This window comes from Aphis gossypii, chromosome 1 (genome assembly GCF_020184175.1).
Source record: "Aphis gossypii isolate Hap1 chromosome 1, ASM2018417v2, whole genome shotgun sequence".
Lineage (NCBI taxonomy): Eukaryota > Metazoa > Arthropoda > Insecta > Hemiptera > Aphididae > Aphis > Aphis gossypii.
Window position 1 is genome coordinate 76,504,224 of NC_065530.1, and position 16,515 is coordinate 76,520,738.

Here is a 16,515-nt window from a genome sequence, read left to right on the forward strand (position 1 = left end):
GGATTTACTCGGAAACGTTTTAATACCCGATGTTCATTTTTAACATCCCAAAACGTCAATTAAACTAGCTTCTTTATTATACCGTCAGAACAAATTACTGTTTCCTAGTTGGAATACGCTAACAAGGCTTATGCACTGAACCATTTATAAAACTGACAAAAAGCTGTAGCCACCTACCGAAGTTCGTACGACTTCTTGAATAATCAATAGCAGATATACCTGTAAATTATGTGTAATATTATGTACTTAAATATAAATATATATATATATATTATATATATATATATATATTTATTGTATATATAGATTCTATATTTACTTTTAATAACAATACAAATACATAATTCGTCAAAATGTAAAATAATATAATTATATTCCAAACTCCAGTGGAAAATTGAAAAATTAATAACAATGCACAGACTAGACGCGTCTGCATACCATTTGGAGTATTCGATTTGAAACACGATCAACTTGGAAAAAAGTGATTATAAGAAATAAATATAGCTTTGAATAATAATGTAGAAAATTATTACATCGGCGTTGCACAGTGTACATTGTACACGGTGCACGCTAGAATGGAAATAACTTATTTTTGAAAATGTATTATACATAATATGCATTCATTTTTCCCACTGATTTTCTGTGGTTAAAACGGAATAAGTATTATATGCTATTTAAATATTCAACGATCTACCGAGCGAGATTTGTTGTTCGACCGAATGTCGATTCGGAGGGTCTCAAAACAAACTATATGCGTATATACGTCCAAGTTTTCCTCCGGGCGTAATGTTATTAATGACCGGCGTGCTGCATCGAATTAACCCGCTAAGTTATCGAATTTCGATCTCGTTGGCACACAGTTTTAATGGCTGTTATTATTATATGTTGTGTAGCCCGTTCATAGAATATATATATATATATATATATATGGGTATTGGTGCACGGGTAGATGTAGAGAAGCTGGGCCAAAATACCTTAAATTTACACGTTGAAAACGTACCTATACCCCTTCTGTGAAAGGTTAAATTCCGATCTCTGTTCGTTTTTTAATTTGTATGACTAAATACACGCACACATATAAATTCAATATAGCTTTTTTAGTTTTAAAGTTTTTACAAGTTTCTATGAATTGGGTAGGTTAGGTGAAAATTTTCAATGAATATTAAGAATTTTATATTCTATATGTGTGCCAAATTGTTTATAAAATTATTCTGCTTTAGACTAAGTAAAGTTAAAAATACATGTTTTGATTTAAAATCGAAAACCGATATAAGCTTTGTATTGAGGATGACAAATATTTTTTTTTTATGATTAGAATTTTGCATGAAACTTATATTGAAAAAAAAAAAACTAAATACTGTTAAATGTGATTCATACATTAGAATCAACGTAATGTGCATCTAAACGTGACTATAAGATTAAAATATTGTTTTACAAACTATAAGAATAATTTCGGTCAATTTAAAGGAAATGATTAATTATTAAATTATTATATAATACTATTTTAACGAGAGCATTTGAGACCGTTATTGTCTTTTCGACGGTATCATGCTTTTAAAATATTACCTATTATGTTTTTGACGAAAGTTTTGAACGAAAAGTACATTTTTCACTAATTTATTATACTGTGGTATATTACTAAATATGTCATTAACATACAGTGAATAATACATGATACTTTGGGGTGTTGTATAGAACGGGTCTTCTTTGGTCATGTCCGATTAGAAAATAAAAATACAATTTTCATAATAATATATTATTATATGAACATTACAATACACGGTATAAGTATTTATTAGAAATGACAAGTCAACTTAATTGACAAAACGTTTCCATCAATCATACTTACGCAGTTTTTGAAAATTATTTGCATTGAAAATAAAGTAAATGTTATATTGAAGTCTGCACAAAATTTGTGCAATTTTAACTAAAACTATTTTCTGGATACTCGTATAAAAACTATATTGTCGGTATATTTAAAAAAAAAAAAAACATTAAACTTTATTAAATTGATGAGCACAATTAATATATACCGTTTTATTCGTTTAATATAATTGTTTAGAGTTAACATTTGGATTACCATAAATATAATCGAGTTCATATGACTTCATTTTTCAAAAAATATAACATATATTATTTGGGTATATTTATACTAGGCATGATAATCACTGTTTTACTAGGTACTTCACATTTTGTAAAATGTACTACTTTTTAGTTTTGTAAAATATGTTAATCACTATAATTCACTCATAATTTATCAAATATATTTTATTTTTTTAATTGGCATACGGTATTTTTTGTGCATAGTTTATAAACGTTTCCCAGTTAAACACGATTAAGCTCGTTTTGTTTTTATGATTCCAGCAGATTATAAATGTAACATTGATTCAAAGAAATATATCATCCATAATGCTTAATTGATATAGGGATTTTTCATGTGATGTACATATCAATTTTTTTTAAGTTATAACTGTCAAACATAATTTAATTTATCAAATTGGTAGTACATGCGTTAATACAGTTAATATGTTTACCATCTAGTAAGCATTTAGATGTCAATCATTACTATATACCTACTTATTAGTTATTTTTTTTATTGTTAGCAGTTTTGACAGTCTGTTGCTTATACATTTAGCATTTTAATAATATAGTTTGGAGATTAATACAATTAGAATTTGATCCATTAATTATACAAAATATTGTATACACAGACTGTGTTTAGGCAAGTATCACTATAAATTAAATTATTCAAGGTCCCGATAAATATCTAAATTATCTCGTTTATGATTATTCTCAAATTATTTACAAACCATATTATATACTTTTGGCATCATACATATCGTATTAACATTATTGTATTTAATGATAAGTAATAAATCATGAGTACGTTTATTATAAAAAAATACTAGATATTAAATATTTATATATATTATTACTCATGTTTTGATGTTCTTTGTTAGCACTTAACTGTTGAAACTCATTGTATATAACAAAGTTTAAAAAATAAAAAAATATATAAAATATATATTTATATAATATTGAACATACAATATTAATGTTTCTAATTAGTCCATTTCAAATAAATTTATTTATTATATTTTATATAAATCTTTAGATACCTAACCTTATTTTATATATGTAGGTCTATGGCATACATAAAATAAAAATATCATTTTTTTATTATAAAAATTGATAACATATAAGATTTTACAGTAATTATGTCATTCAATGGATAAAAATATGTCTGCTCAGTGCTTAGATTATTTTATTTATGATACGCATAGATAAGTATAATATATCATAAAAAACCAAAGGGTTTGTAAAGTTTTCACTCGTATTTCTTTATGTAAAATCACTAGTATGATACAAATAACTGCTATAATTTATAATTGTCTTAGTTTTTTTTTATTTATTTAAAGCATTTTACAAATTTGTGAAACAATGTTTTACAATGTTAATTTAAATAAAAGTAAGACTTTTAAAATATCAAAACAAATCTCGTGTACAAAATACTTTATATAATATATTATACCTATATATATTTATTTGAATTAATAGCTCTCGATAATTTTTTTACAATGTGTCCTGGTTTATGTGACTGATAAAATATAAATATTAAATCTTCAGCTATAAGTGCACTAAGTACTTTGAGTGAAGTCTAATGAATACTACAATACACTGAATTTTTTATAAAGTTTAATAAAATTATAGGTTATTACAATTGTCTTTATGACTAAAAGAAAAAAAAATTTATTTAATAAGCGAAATAATTATTATCATAGCTGAAAGTAACATTTATTTTTAGTATCGTGTTATCAACAATATTTGTATTGGAAATAAAAATATTATTTTTAAATTTTGTTGTAAAATATTTGCTAACCAGATTTTTAATACAGTATTATAGGGTTAATATTTCTGTATTAGTAATATTATGTTATACACATTTACAGTATATTCAGCAAATACTTAAAGCTATCATGTTTCCTATAATAGTGTTAGGTTTTAATTTTTATTATAACTCACAGAATATTATTAAATTTAATTATCTGAAAATAATTAAACGGTACAACCAACTTTAAGAATTTTAATAGAAACTCATAAGTCTTTTTAATCTTAGTATTTTCCAGCTTTAAACTTTCTTTAGAGTTTAACGTAAAAGCATCATAAATGAAGACTGAGAACGATAAATATAGCTTAAAAATGCATAAAATTAATACTTAACTAAATAGATATAAAAATAAAATTTAATAGTATTTGTATATATATATATATATATATATATTATATATATGTATAGTATTATCAAATACGATTAAGAAAAAATATTATTTTTACTAAATCTTTATTTAGGTAAAACAAAACAATAACAAAAAAAAAACAAATTAAAACAATCATTACAATATGCAATCTGTGTTTTAAAGATAAAAACTATGCACTTATCAGTCTTAAAAAATAAAAATGAAATTATTCTGTTTTAAATAAAGTTAATTTCCATATTTTTTAATAAGTAAATTAAAATAGCAAATATATATATATTTATTATAACTTTATTCAATGTTTAATTATTGAAATTACATTTAATATACTATAATACTATAAATGAACCTATATGTCAACTTAAAAAAAAAATTATTCTATAATATTTAAAAATATACAACAATTAACATGAATAACTTTATTTAGATATTATATTTAAAAGTATAGTTTTTAATAACATTAATAATTATTTAAATTTCTTAAAATTATTGGCTAACGTAATAATAATTATAGCTGTTATTATACATAATAATATAATATACGAGTATAATATTATAAACTATAACTTTGCATTATTTTAATATAGTAATATGTAAAATTAAGTAATATAATTGTTGTGTAGCTTTTTTAATATACCTACATACAATTTGAGAGAATTAACAAAACAAAATAAAAATTATATAACATATATTTTTTTATACAAATTTAAATAAAATTAATTAATTTTGTTTAAAATATTATATTTATAATTATTATAAATGTTAATAATGTTATAGCTGATACTAAAATAATTTTGTTTTTTTTTTTTTATATAATTCGAAAATGAATAACCAAGAAAACTTGATCGTTTCAGACAATTTTTGTACCATAATTTGAAAAACATAACTAAATAATATATTTGCTCTTTCAAATTAAATATACATATTTTAAATTATCTATTTTTGTTTTTGATTTTTATTCGAATTTCGTACAATACAATAATTATTTTTTAAATGAAGTAGATAGGTTAGGTAATACAAGGTTTGCATAAGTTATTTTTTAGTCAATTTATAAATATTAAAAAAAAAGTAACTTTTTTTTATATAATCATTTGTATTTCGAATTTTTATGAAGTTTGTTGAAATCGAGAATATTAATTCTATCAATCATTTTATTTTTATATTTTATGATTTAAAAATGTAATATATTGAAGTTTCTCATATGTTTTTCGTACAGTAATTAAAAAACTAAAAAATAATTTAGTGTAATCCACGTGAATTGTTTATGAGCGTTTTAATTTCAAATTTTAACAAAAATTAACCTTTCCCAGCGATGAAGTACACCAGTCACATAATATATCTACAGCACACTAGCTTTTTATTTTTAATTTAATTAATTTCCCACATAAATAATTAATTTAAACGCATTGCAGATTTATAGGAAATAATTGAGTTTATATAATTATCGAATGATATAAACCTATATAAATTATAAATTATAAAAAGTGATATCGATTTTTTTTTGTGTGTTAAATAATTTTAAATCTTAAAACAAAACTAAAAAAATACAAAACTTTATTCAGTTATACTATACCATGAGCATACGATTTATAAGTGTGATATTTGATTAATAAAGTTAACTAAATTAAATGTTTACATTAGCTAAGAACTCTCGCCAATGAACTATAACGAAGCTAAATAAAAAAAAATAAATAAAAAACACTAATACTAAAATGTTTAGTCCATTTCTTTTGAACAGACACATCTTCTCTTGTTTCCGGAGGAAATAATGAAAAGTTGCTTTTATGGTAAAATAATGGAAAAAATTGAACCTTTTGGTCGTTGGGGGAATTTCGGACAAGGATGTGGTAAAAAAAAGGGGGGACTCGTAAAATATTCGTCCTTTTTTCTTCTTTTCCACAGCCATTTCAAATCCATTAAGAGAATTCTACTCTCATTAAAGCGGCTTTTAAAAGCGTCTTTCTTCTTTTCATTTTTCTCTTTCACATTTTCCGGACTCAATTTAATGTTAATATAACATGCATTTGGCAGAAACATATAATTTAATAACTATTTCCAAACAGTTGGCAATCACATTGTTTATACATAACATGTTTAGCTGGATATAAACGTTCTAGGTTCATTAGAGTTCAAGATATGAATTATTGACTATTTTATACCAAGAAAATATGGCATCATTATTTTTTAGATTACAAAATTATCAAAATACATTTTTAAAGAAGAATAAATGTATTGTGCAACGAATAATATAGGGTTATTTTTTCCTACGAAAAATAAATAAATAGGTACATCGTGAAAATTAATATATATATATTGGTTTAGTATATTGTTTGATGATAACGTTTAAATTGTATTGTATAAAATAAATTTTTGATTCAAGTATTAGGTTTATAACAATTCGCAATAAAATAACAAAATATGAAGTAATATAGCAGGCTTTAATCATCCAACAGGTTATACCATCAAATATTAATATAATTACTACCAACTGACAGAAGCTATTATATTTAAATATTTGATTATACTTGCATTTATTTAGTTTGCTTTTATTTTTTTAAATTTTTTAACTTTCTCTAGATTTGATAAATGTCAAAAAATAATTGGTAAAACAGTTCATAGAAATTATCTTAATAATAAAAAAGTTGTATAAAAATGTATTCATAATATGTTCAAATATTTCTATATACATATATATTTATTTATATTAATACTTGATAATATTATGTACAAGTAATTTATACAATTTCTAAAATTCTAAAATAATTTTACTTATTTATTTCAAACAATACAATTAATAAGTGTGAATCCAAAATTTCATAAACAAATAGCCAATGAATTATATTATTAACATAGGAAAAACATATTGAATATAATATAATAGCTGAAGAACACAATAAATAAAAATAAATTTAAGTCTAAAATAGTACGACTTTGGTTGTGTTTTTTTTCTGTTTTGTTTCTAATTTGACTTCAACCTTTAATAAAGCTTGGTGCTATGTAATTCTTGTCTCGAATAACAGACATGAACGTATAATTTAGTTTAATTAAAGGGAGAATCGTAGAACGAGGTTTCTGCAAATGCCCCTGTGTATTTTTTGCACCTATACAAAACATTATATACTTAAGTCATAATATAGATGTACATTTTTTTTTTTTTGGTTTTGTTGATTATACACTATACAGTATAGTGAACACGTAATTATAATGTGTTTTAAATCCTTAATAATGGTTTATCGGCTTATCATAAACTATTAAATTCATTTTTATTTGTTATAATAATAATTTGTCTAGTATAAATATATTTATTTAAATTATCACGTTAAACGTTTCATATTTTGATGAAACTTGAAAATAAACATTTTCCAATACCCATGTGTGCGTTTAAGTTATTCATATGTATAAATCGATTTTTAATAAATACCAATCCGTTTAAATTTCAATTATGTGAAGATAACATAACATAATATAAAAGCATTGTATGAGGCATGTATTGAAAATGGGCGCACGTTTTCTCATTCGAAGTACACATACTATATATTCATTTCAGATCTTTCCAGAGACTGTTTATGTTTATTCACAGTTAGAATGGGACACAATGGTACAATGTCTTATATTTTTACGGATTATGTATATATATATATTTAAAAAAAAAACAACAAATGTTTCGTAAAATTATGTTTATTGTAATAAATCCGATAAAAATGAATTCAAGTATAAGCTTCAAATATATTTATGCTTTTGTATCAATATATTTTTATTTTACAATTTGATACAACCAATCTATTTTATGCAATATATGTATATTTTTTTTTACATTGGCATATGTGCTAGAGAGAAAATGTTTTAAACATCACTTTCTGAAAAAAAAAAACTTTAGTAGCTATATCATCAATGTATAACTCAATTTTTTTAAATTTAAAATAGTTTTCATTCTTTTGTTAATGAACACGAGTAAAATATATAATGTATATGCATATTATATTTTAAGCAAGGTATTTTTTATAAACACTGAGGGTATTACTAAAAATATTTAACATTGAAATAACTTGATGTTTCTTTTTATTTCAAATATTTAAATGTATTTTTGATCCGAACATTTTTGGACTCGGGCATAGAGTATAGAGCTTACCCATTGTAAACACTATAGAACATCAAAGACATTTCGTCCACTCAAATAATTCATGTTGGATTACACTCAAACTGTAACTTTACGTCCTTTTTGATAATTCCAAAATCATTAAGCCACTTTTACTATGTTTACATTATCTTCTTTATGATAAGTATCCTACATTAAAGATGTACCTAGTACCTATATAGACAGTTGTACTTTTTGATGTCATTTGGTCTATTAAAATGTATAAATATTTAAATGATAATTAAAATGGTATAAAACTTATATGACGTAGATTATTATACATTGGTGAATTTTTGAATACATTTAAATTAAATATTAATATAATTAGAGTGCATGTATAATTTTTAAATAAATAAATAATTTGTATTATTACATACGTTAGCCAATGAATTGTATTTATAATATATTTCGCCTATTGTTCAGTGCTTCGTTTTTTTATCCTTATTCTGTCATTTATTATTGCTTATCAATTTTCCTTAAATTCATCATTTCCATTAGCCTTTAAGCTCTTTATATATATAATATATATACATATATATGGATTCTCTATTCTTCGGAAAAATCTGTTCTTTGGCAATGAACAAAGATGAATCAATATTTTTTTCGTTAGATATGTCAACTGAAGGTAAAAAAAAAAAATAATAAAAAAAGTATAAAAGCGTATCTTAATCTGGAATTATTTAAAAATCAATAACTGATGTTATTAATTTTTATTGTTATATTTAATGACTAAAAATATATAAAATATTGATAAATATTTTTTTTAAGTTTATTTAGGTAGGTATTATTATTATTTATAATCGTTTTAAGTACAATATTATATTGGAATTATAAAGTATTATTTATAAAAAAATGTTTGGTTTAGTTTGAAAAATTATTGGTTTCAATTATAATTATATATGCATTTATACTTTGTTTTATTTATGAGTAATATATGTATTGAATAATTAAATTAATATTAATAAAAAAAAAATTACATATTTCTTAAAGAAAATACTTGGAACCTGACTCTATATAGATTATATTTTAAAAATTTAAACAAACATGTATTCTGAAAGAACACACTAAACTTTAAAAGTGTTCTATTAGATTTATTAGAAATTCTAACGTGCTTTTTAAGTACATTTATCTAGAACTTTAACTGAATTTGCTGCATAATAGTGTGTGTATAAATTTCATAGATTTTCAAAAATGTTTCAGCAAAGATGTATAAATGAATAAGGTTTAAAAGAACTGTTGGTATATTGTTGACACATATCTTATTCTACGAAAAGCCTTTCATACTTGTTTCTTTTTCTTTCTTGAACTTGATAAAGAAAGTAAATATTTATGTATAATAAACTTGTTTATGTTTAATATACTGCGTGTTTGTAATGCAATCACATAAAATTACCAAACAGTGGTAATATGGATAGACGCATATTTACACAGTGTTTGGTAAAATTGATTTTTTGTTGATGCATTTAAAAAAATCAAATATTTATGTTAACTTATACATAAAAAAAAATCAAATATTTAACTATTTTCAATAATAATAAAGTGTCCCAATACTGTCTGTAAATATGATTGGTAAAATAAAACGTACATCTATACTATATTTTATTTTATGGAAATTAAAAACAACCATTTAAATATATACTGTGTGTATTTTATTATTGAATATAATATAATATTATTATAATAGTTTTCTTGTATTTACTTGCTGTTACATTTTAAATTATTTGATTGCAGTTTTGATGTGGAAAATGGAGCTGGCACTAGTCCTGGTAGATCACCGCTGGACGGCGGAGGTACATCCCCTTCAGCTGGTCTGGTGCTTCAAAATTTGCCACAGCGGCGAGAGTCGTTCCTGTATAGATCAGACTCCGATTTCGAAGTTTCGCCAAAGTCCATGTCCAGAAACTCATCCATTGCCAGCGAAAGGTAAATATCATTTGATACCAATTAATAAAATATTTTCGAGGACCACAAGTGATATTCATTACATAATAAAAATATAATTTATCGTCATTATATTTTTAATTGCTTATTTTTTGTAGACAAAACTATAGTGGTGAAAATAATATTGGTTTTTTTTTAAATATTTTATTTCTCATTTATAAATACTCTTACAATTTCAATTATATAAAGATTAATTTTTTTAAGTCGTAATATCGAATTAAATACTTTTTAATGTATACATATTATTCTATAAATGTATAACGTATATTATATAATTTAGATTTCTAACTTGGTTTTTAGTTTATTTCATCACTTAGTATTTATTTAAAGACAACATTTCAAGTGTAATTAATTATAGAAACTATAAAGCATTGTTTTGCATAATATGTAACTTATTGTAACAACAAAATTTATATTATTTAAAATTTTTCTAATTAATTATTTATCAGCTTATTAAATATTATAAACCATCAATTTACAAGTGTATTAAAATCCTCAAGTAGGTACTTAACACATTATCATAACTATAATATATTGACGCTTAAATAGGATATGCGTCGACATTAAGATCTACACAAACATAACAATAATTTTATTATAATGTTTTACATAACGAATAACAATTATTTTTATCGGTTACACAAATTGTTTAAAATACGCATAAATTATAATTTATTTCGATTTATTGTTATAATAACTATTCAACATACTCCAGATATAATAACTAATAACTACTGGCTAAATGAAACATTTAAAAATTTAATTATTTTTAATATAGGTACATTAAATTTTGATATAAAACGAAAATAAAATATTTTACACCGAGGTTTTCAACCAAAAACTTTTAATGTATCAAAAAAAAAATCACGTTTGGTGTTTATTATTAGTTTTAAATAATGTTTTTAATACTTTGACCATTAAAAGTAAATAACAAAAGTTCAGAAGCATATTATTGATTACTATAGTTTTGAAAGTTTTTCCAACATTGACTTATATAAGTATTTTTACTATTATATTTTTATCTTGAAATTAATCTTTTCAATTTTATTAATACCTTATTGTTTGATGTTGGGTTATTATACTTTGTATACATAATTCTTATCGAAGAAATTGTAATTACTTATTTCACTTATTATTATATAATATTATGGTTTTTAATGAAAAAAAATCCTATATTCATTAAAGGTTATTCATTTATTTGTATATTAATGCATTTTGTTATAACAAACATAATAATACTTCAGTTACCTTCTACTCGTCCAATACATAAGTAATAGAAAAACATTTTATCAAAAACATAGTATAAAATATGCATATTTTATAATTTTGTTTGTATACAAGTATTTTTATTTATTTTTTTTTTTTTAACTAACACATAATCAACTTGGTGGGTATTAAAAATTACATATAGACGACCATACATATTATTTATCATAATTTTAAATTAACTATCGTTTTTTTATTAATAATATTTAAAAAAAATTCTTTACAAATTCAATAACTTATGGTAACCACAGCCCTACTGAATTTCTAAGAGATAATCTGTAAACTAATGCGGCTGTTTAGTTGTTGCAAATAATGAAACTTTTATCTAGATATAAGAATAATGTATGAGTTTAAAAATAAATATTAAATATAAATATATAACTTTTTATAGAAAATAGAAATAGTACCACTGAACAGCCATGACCTTATTGGGTTATTGATTCCCTGCCGAGTAGAAAAACGTTTTTCATTATTTTTGACATTTTAATAAACCTATAGAAACTAGGACATTTTACACAATTATTTATAATAGTATTTCTTAAACATATTTTAAACATATTATGATGGACCATATACATTTTAGAGTTTTAAAAATCTGTTGATTTAATTTAATTTTTATATATTATTTTTCAAAAATGCATACAAATTAGATACAAATTTTCTAGCTAGATTCTTAGTGTTTGACTGATAGATTTTGAACAACTCTTGAACCAAATGTAATATTTACATTTAAGTTAAATAAAACCAACATTTTATACTTTCTAGAATATGGACCTAGGTACTAGTAAATAACAAGATTCATGTAATTATCATTGGTATAACAAAAGTACAATCTATTATAATGAATTATGATTAATATTTTTTTTATTTAACTATATTGATAAAAATAACGAAATAATAATAATAATAAAATTAATTATAAGTAAATTATTTTAAATGAAAAAAATAACATAAAACGATATTATAATTTATAAGTATATCATAGTATTATGATGGTGATAACTTATTATTTTACACACCTAGAATAAGTTTCCCTAAGATTTAAATTATATTTTTAGTAAATTACTGATATTTAAAAAAAAAAAAATTATCTCATATTTTTGAATTTAAAATCGAGTTAACATTAAATTAAAAAATTATGTTTAAATCACTTCTACTTTAAGTATGATTTTTTATTTTAAATTTTATCAACATAACTTAGTCTAACGGTTATTTTAAAACATTACAAAACAAAAAGAAGTAATCTTTGCATTGTATAAAATATGTATTATTATATTGTATGCAGTAACTATATTAATAATTATACATTTTAAATGGCCTTTTTGTGAATGATATTATTTAATTAAACACGTTGTATTATATATAACTATATATGAGTGCACTATTAAATGTCAATAGGCAATACTATATGTAACAAATAATTTACGTGATTAAATTTTAATTAAACTGTTGGATTTAATATACCTATTACACTATTATTAAACAATAGTTTTCAGATCAATAATACAATTACGTTTTCCGATTACTGAAAATAATATTATAATACTAGTTACCAATTAATATTTCAATACTGATACTTTAAATTTATTATTAAACTGTAGCTTTTTTTTTCCAAAATACAAGCTACTCTCAAGATTACGTTCCAATAAAATGATTAGGTATGTCTAGTCACTAGCATAAACTCTGTTTAATTATTGTTTAAATGAAACGAAATTGCCTTCTTATGTAAACTATTTTATTATATTTTTATTGATGATAAACCATAACGATATATTTTTATTCACAATACAATGATTTTTTACATAATATGTTATATAAATATATATAATTTTTTTTAATATCGCTGATATTTTTACAATTATATTAATTGCATTTTGATTATTTTTAAATAGTTGCATTTTTGTTGTTTTTGGTGGATATAATGGTGTTCTAAAAAAATATACGTTCTGTGATTGATAGAAAACAGTTAATTTCATATTTTTCAAATTAATCAAAAATAAAGGTATTAAATTTATTTTAACAACATTGTTATTGTCACTTGTGGTCCTATGAAAATACACCAAATATATTATTATATCATATCACTGTAATGCCATCTATGAAATGGTTTTTCATAGCCTCCAAACACCATCTGGCGGGGCAGTAAAATACTAAGATTCGAACATAATAATATAACCAGATGGCATTGTTCGGCTGCATAACCCGATCAATACCAGTGCAAGCGCTTTGTAGGTTTGACGTACCGCCGGGCGTTTTTGCAATATTAAAAAAGAAAAAGAAAAAACTGCAATCCTCTGGCAGTAAGCTTACCGAGCACACACCTGGTCGATGTTTTGATTGAACAAAATATAACATTTTATATTATTATCACGCATCAATCGCACTTTTTTGTAGTTATGCAATCGAAACTAGGAAACTACACCACCTACGCTTTATCACACGGCCTTTATTCAGATATTTTTATTATGATTGTTATTATTATATTAAAGAATATGGGTACCTAATTTGTGAAATAAAAATCTGTTTGCATTCTATAGTATACAAATTATTTATCAACTTAAAATAGTTATTACTATTTATTGTTGATGTATATAATTTGTTTTATGTTCATACTAAATAAGACATGTTGCTAAAATAATCTGAACAATTATGTTTCATATTTCATTATCGCTATTGAAAATTGTACAATATTATGTCATGAATGGGTAGTAGTTACCTAAAACTGATAATTTTTATAATATCGTAAAATATGCTTGCACAGCAAAAGACCTAAATTAATTGAAAAAAAAACTCAGTATTATTTTTTGCATTTTAAAAAATATGAATATAACGAAGTACAGTTATTTTTTCTTACGGATTAAAATTATTATTATTATTATTATTATTAATTAAAACAGAACAAGCTCTGAGCGTTATTTTCTTTATAATCTGTTTATGGTAGGAAAGTCTTAAAATATTTTTACACGCGGTGTTCATAATTTAATGTATTATACACATTAACATCTACATAATTTAGATCATAGGAATATTTAAAAATAAAGGTTAAACAATTTTTACTAATTTTTATAGGTATGCAAATTAACTATGATTAAAAATAATGAGTAGATAATTCGTTGGTTTAGTGTATATTATTATGTCGTACTTATTTCAAAATATGCGAAATCTCTTCGTATGGTGTTAACATAAATTAAAAAAAAAATTGTATTTTAATCAATTAATGTTTTTATAGTTAATATTTATTACGTATAAGTGTATATAACTATCTGAAACGTGTTTAATTATTATTATAGATCTAAAACATTATTATCTTAACATGTTCGATCAATTTTTCTAGTAAAACTATAGTTATAGCACTATAGCTATTGGAATGTTATATTGAATTTAAATAATAAAAAAGTTTTCGTCATTTAAAAAAAAAAAATATATATATATTTCAATAATTTATTCTTTACAATTAATCATTTTTCAATATTATCAAACAATCAATCGAACTTAAATATTTGTAGAGTAATACATATATATATATTTTTCATTTTTTTCTGTATAACTTTTAGTATTGATTATTTCAGGTTATGTCTTTTTCAATTATTATATATATTCTTGAACTCATATAAATTAAAATACAATTTCCATTGTCCAATTTAAATACTATGGTATAATAAATAATATAGGTGAATAAAAATTCTTAAGACTTTTTTTTTTTGCATTTGTTTACACGCAATAATAAATAATTAATTATTATATATTTTTATAATTATTATAAAAATATGTTGTTTATTGCTTTTTTAAAAAAAAATATATAATTTCACATGATACCTTTATAATATACCTAGTTTAACAGACATAGAATATTAAGGGAAATATCATAATAATTTGTATAATTATATCTATATTTGTTGGATTTTTCATTGTTAAAGTTTTTTTTTTATTTTGATATTGATATTAAAATACTTTTAATATTTAGCTACCTAAATCTCGATTGATTTCATGTACATAAAATACAACATAGATACTGTTAATGGTCTATAACGAATACTATTCAACCGTGTAGGTTATATTAATGATAATTAAGCGAACAAGTACATACAAAACCACAGGGTCAACTTATATCACACTAATCCATTAAGTATATCATGATCAGTGAACAAAAATAATACAGTTTAGACATTTCGAACCGGGCTTGGAATGAATACCAAAATCAATTTACAGTTTTTAAACATTTCTTTTTGAAATAAAAATTTTCGTTATTAATAGAAAAATGATTGCCACAGAATTAATTTACCTCTAATCCATTTAACCCCATATAAAACACATATAGCGATTAGTTTAATACATTTGAAAAGTATTTATCATACCCACTTAGAATAAACATTTCTTACATCGATCATTGGTTATTACAAAAAATAGGCATGTCGATTTTAAAGCTTTCAATATTTTTCAATGAATGTTGTATCACAAATATAATGATAAATTACTGAAATATAAAATTTTATTAAGACAATTTATACTGAACAATAATGGTTGTCCATTAAAGTTACAATAAGCTTGCTAATAAAACTAAGTACGTATAAAATATTTTAAAAAGAAATGTAATAACCATTAAAATAATATGTTTTAGTATCATTATTCGTTAATTAAAATCGAATTATCAAAAATATATTCTAGTTAGAAAAATTAACATTTAATTAATCAATTTTTGCTCCTGAACGATTTTTTTTTTTTTTTTTTTTAAATAAATTTTTAATTTATATATTGTATACTATATCGGATTGTTCTTGAACTAACTTTTACAAATAAATAATGATAACTCAATTTTTTTCTATCAAGATAAACTATTAATAAATTGATAGCATGCTAGTATAATAATTGGAGTATAGTTCGTGATGAGAGAAACGAGCACTTGATACGTCACTAAAA

General features: G+C 22.3%; 1 protein-coding gene across 8 annotated transcripts in view; it reads left to right on the forward strand.

The window, feature by feature from the left end:
• The window catches only part of LOC114131724 (cAMP-specific 3',5'-cyclic phosphodiesterase), a 657,881-nt gene that overhangs the window by 561,521 nt on the left and 79,845 nt on the right, over positions 1-16,515 (forward strand). For all 8 annotated transcript variants that reach the window (XM_050200512.1, XM_050200888.1, XM_027997021.2 and 5 more), the window contains one exon: positions 10,123-10,314. In XM_050200512.1, the coding sequence (XP_050056469.1) occupies positions 10,123-10,314 (192 nt within the window). The remainder of the gene's footprint in view (positions 1-10,122; positions 10,315-16,515) is intronic.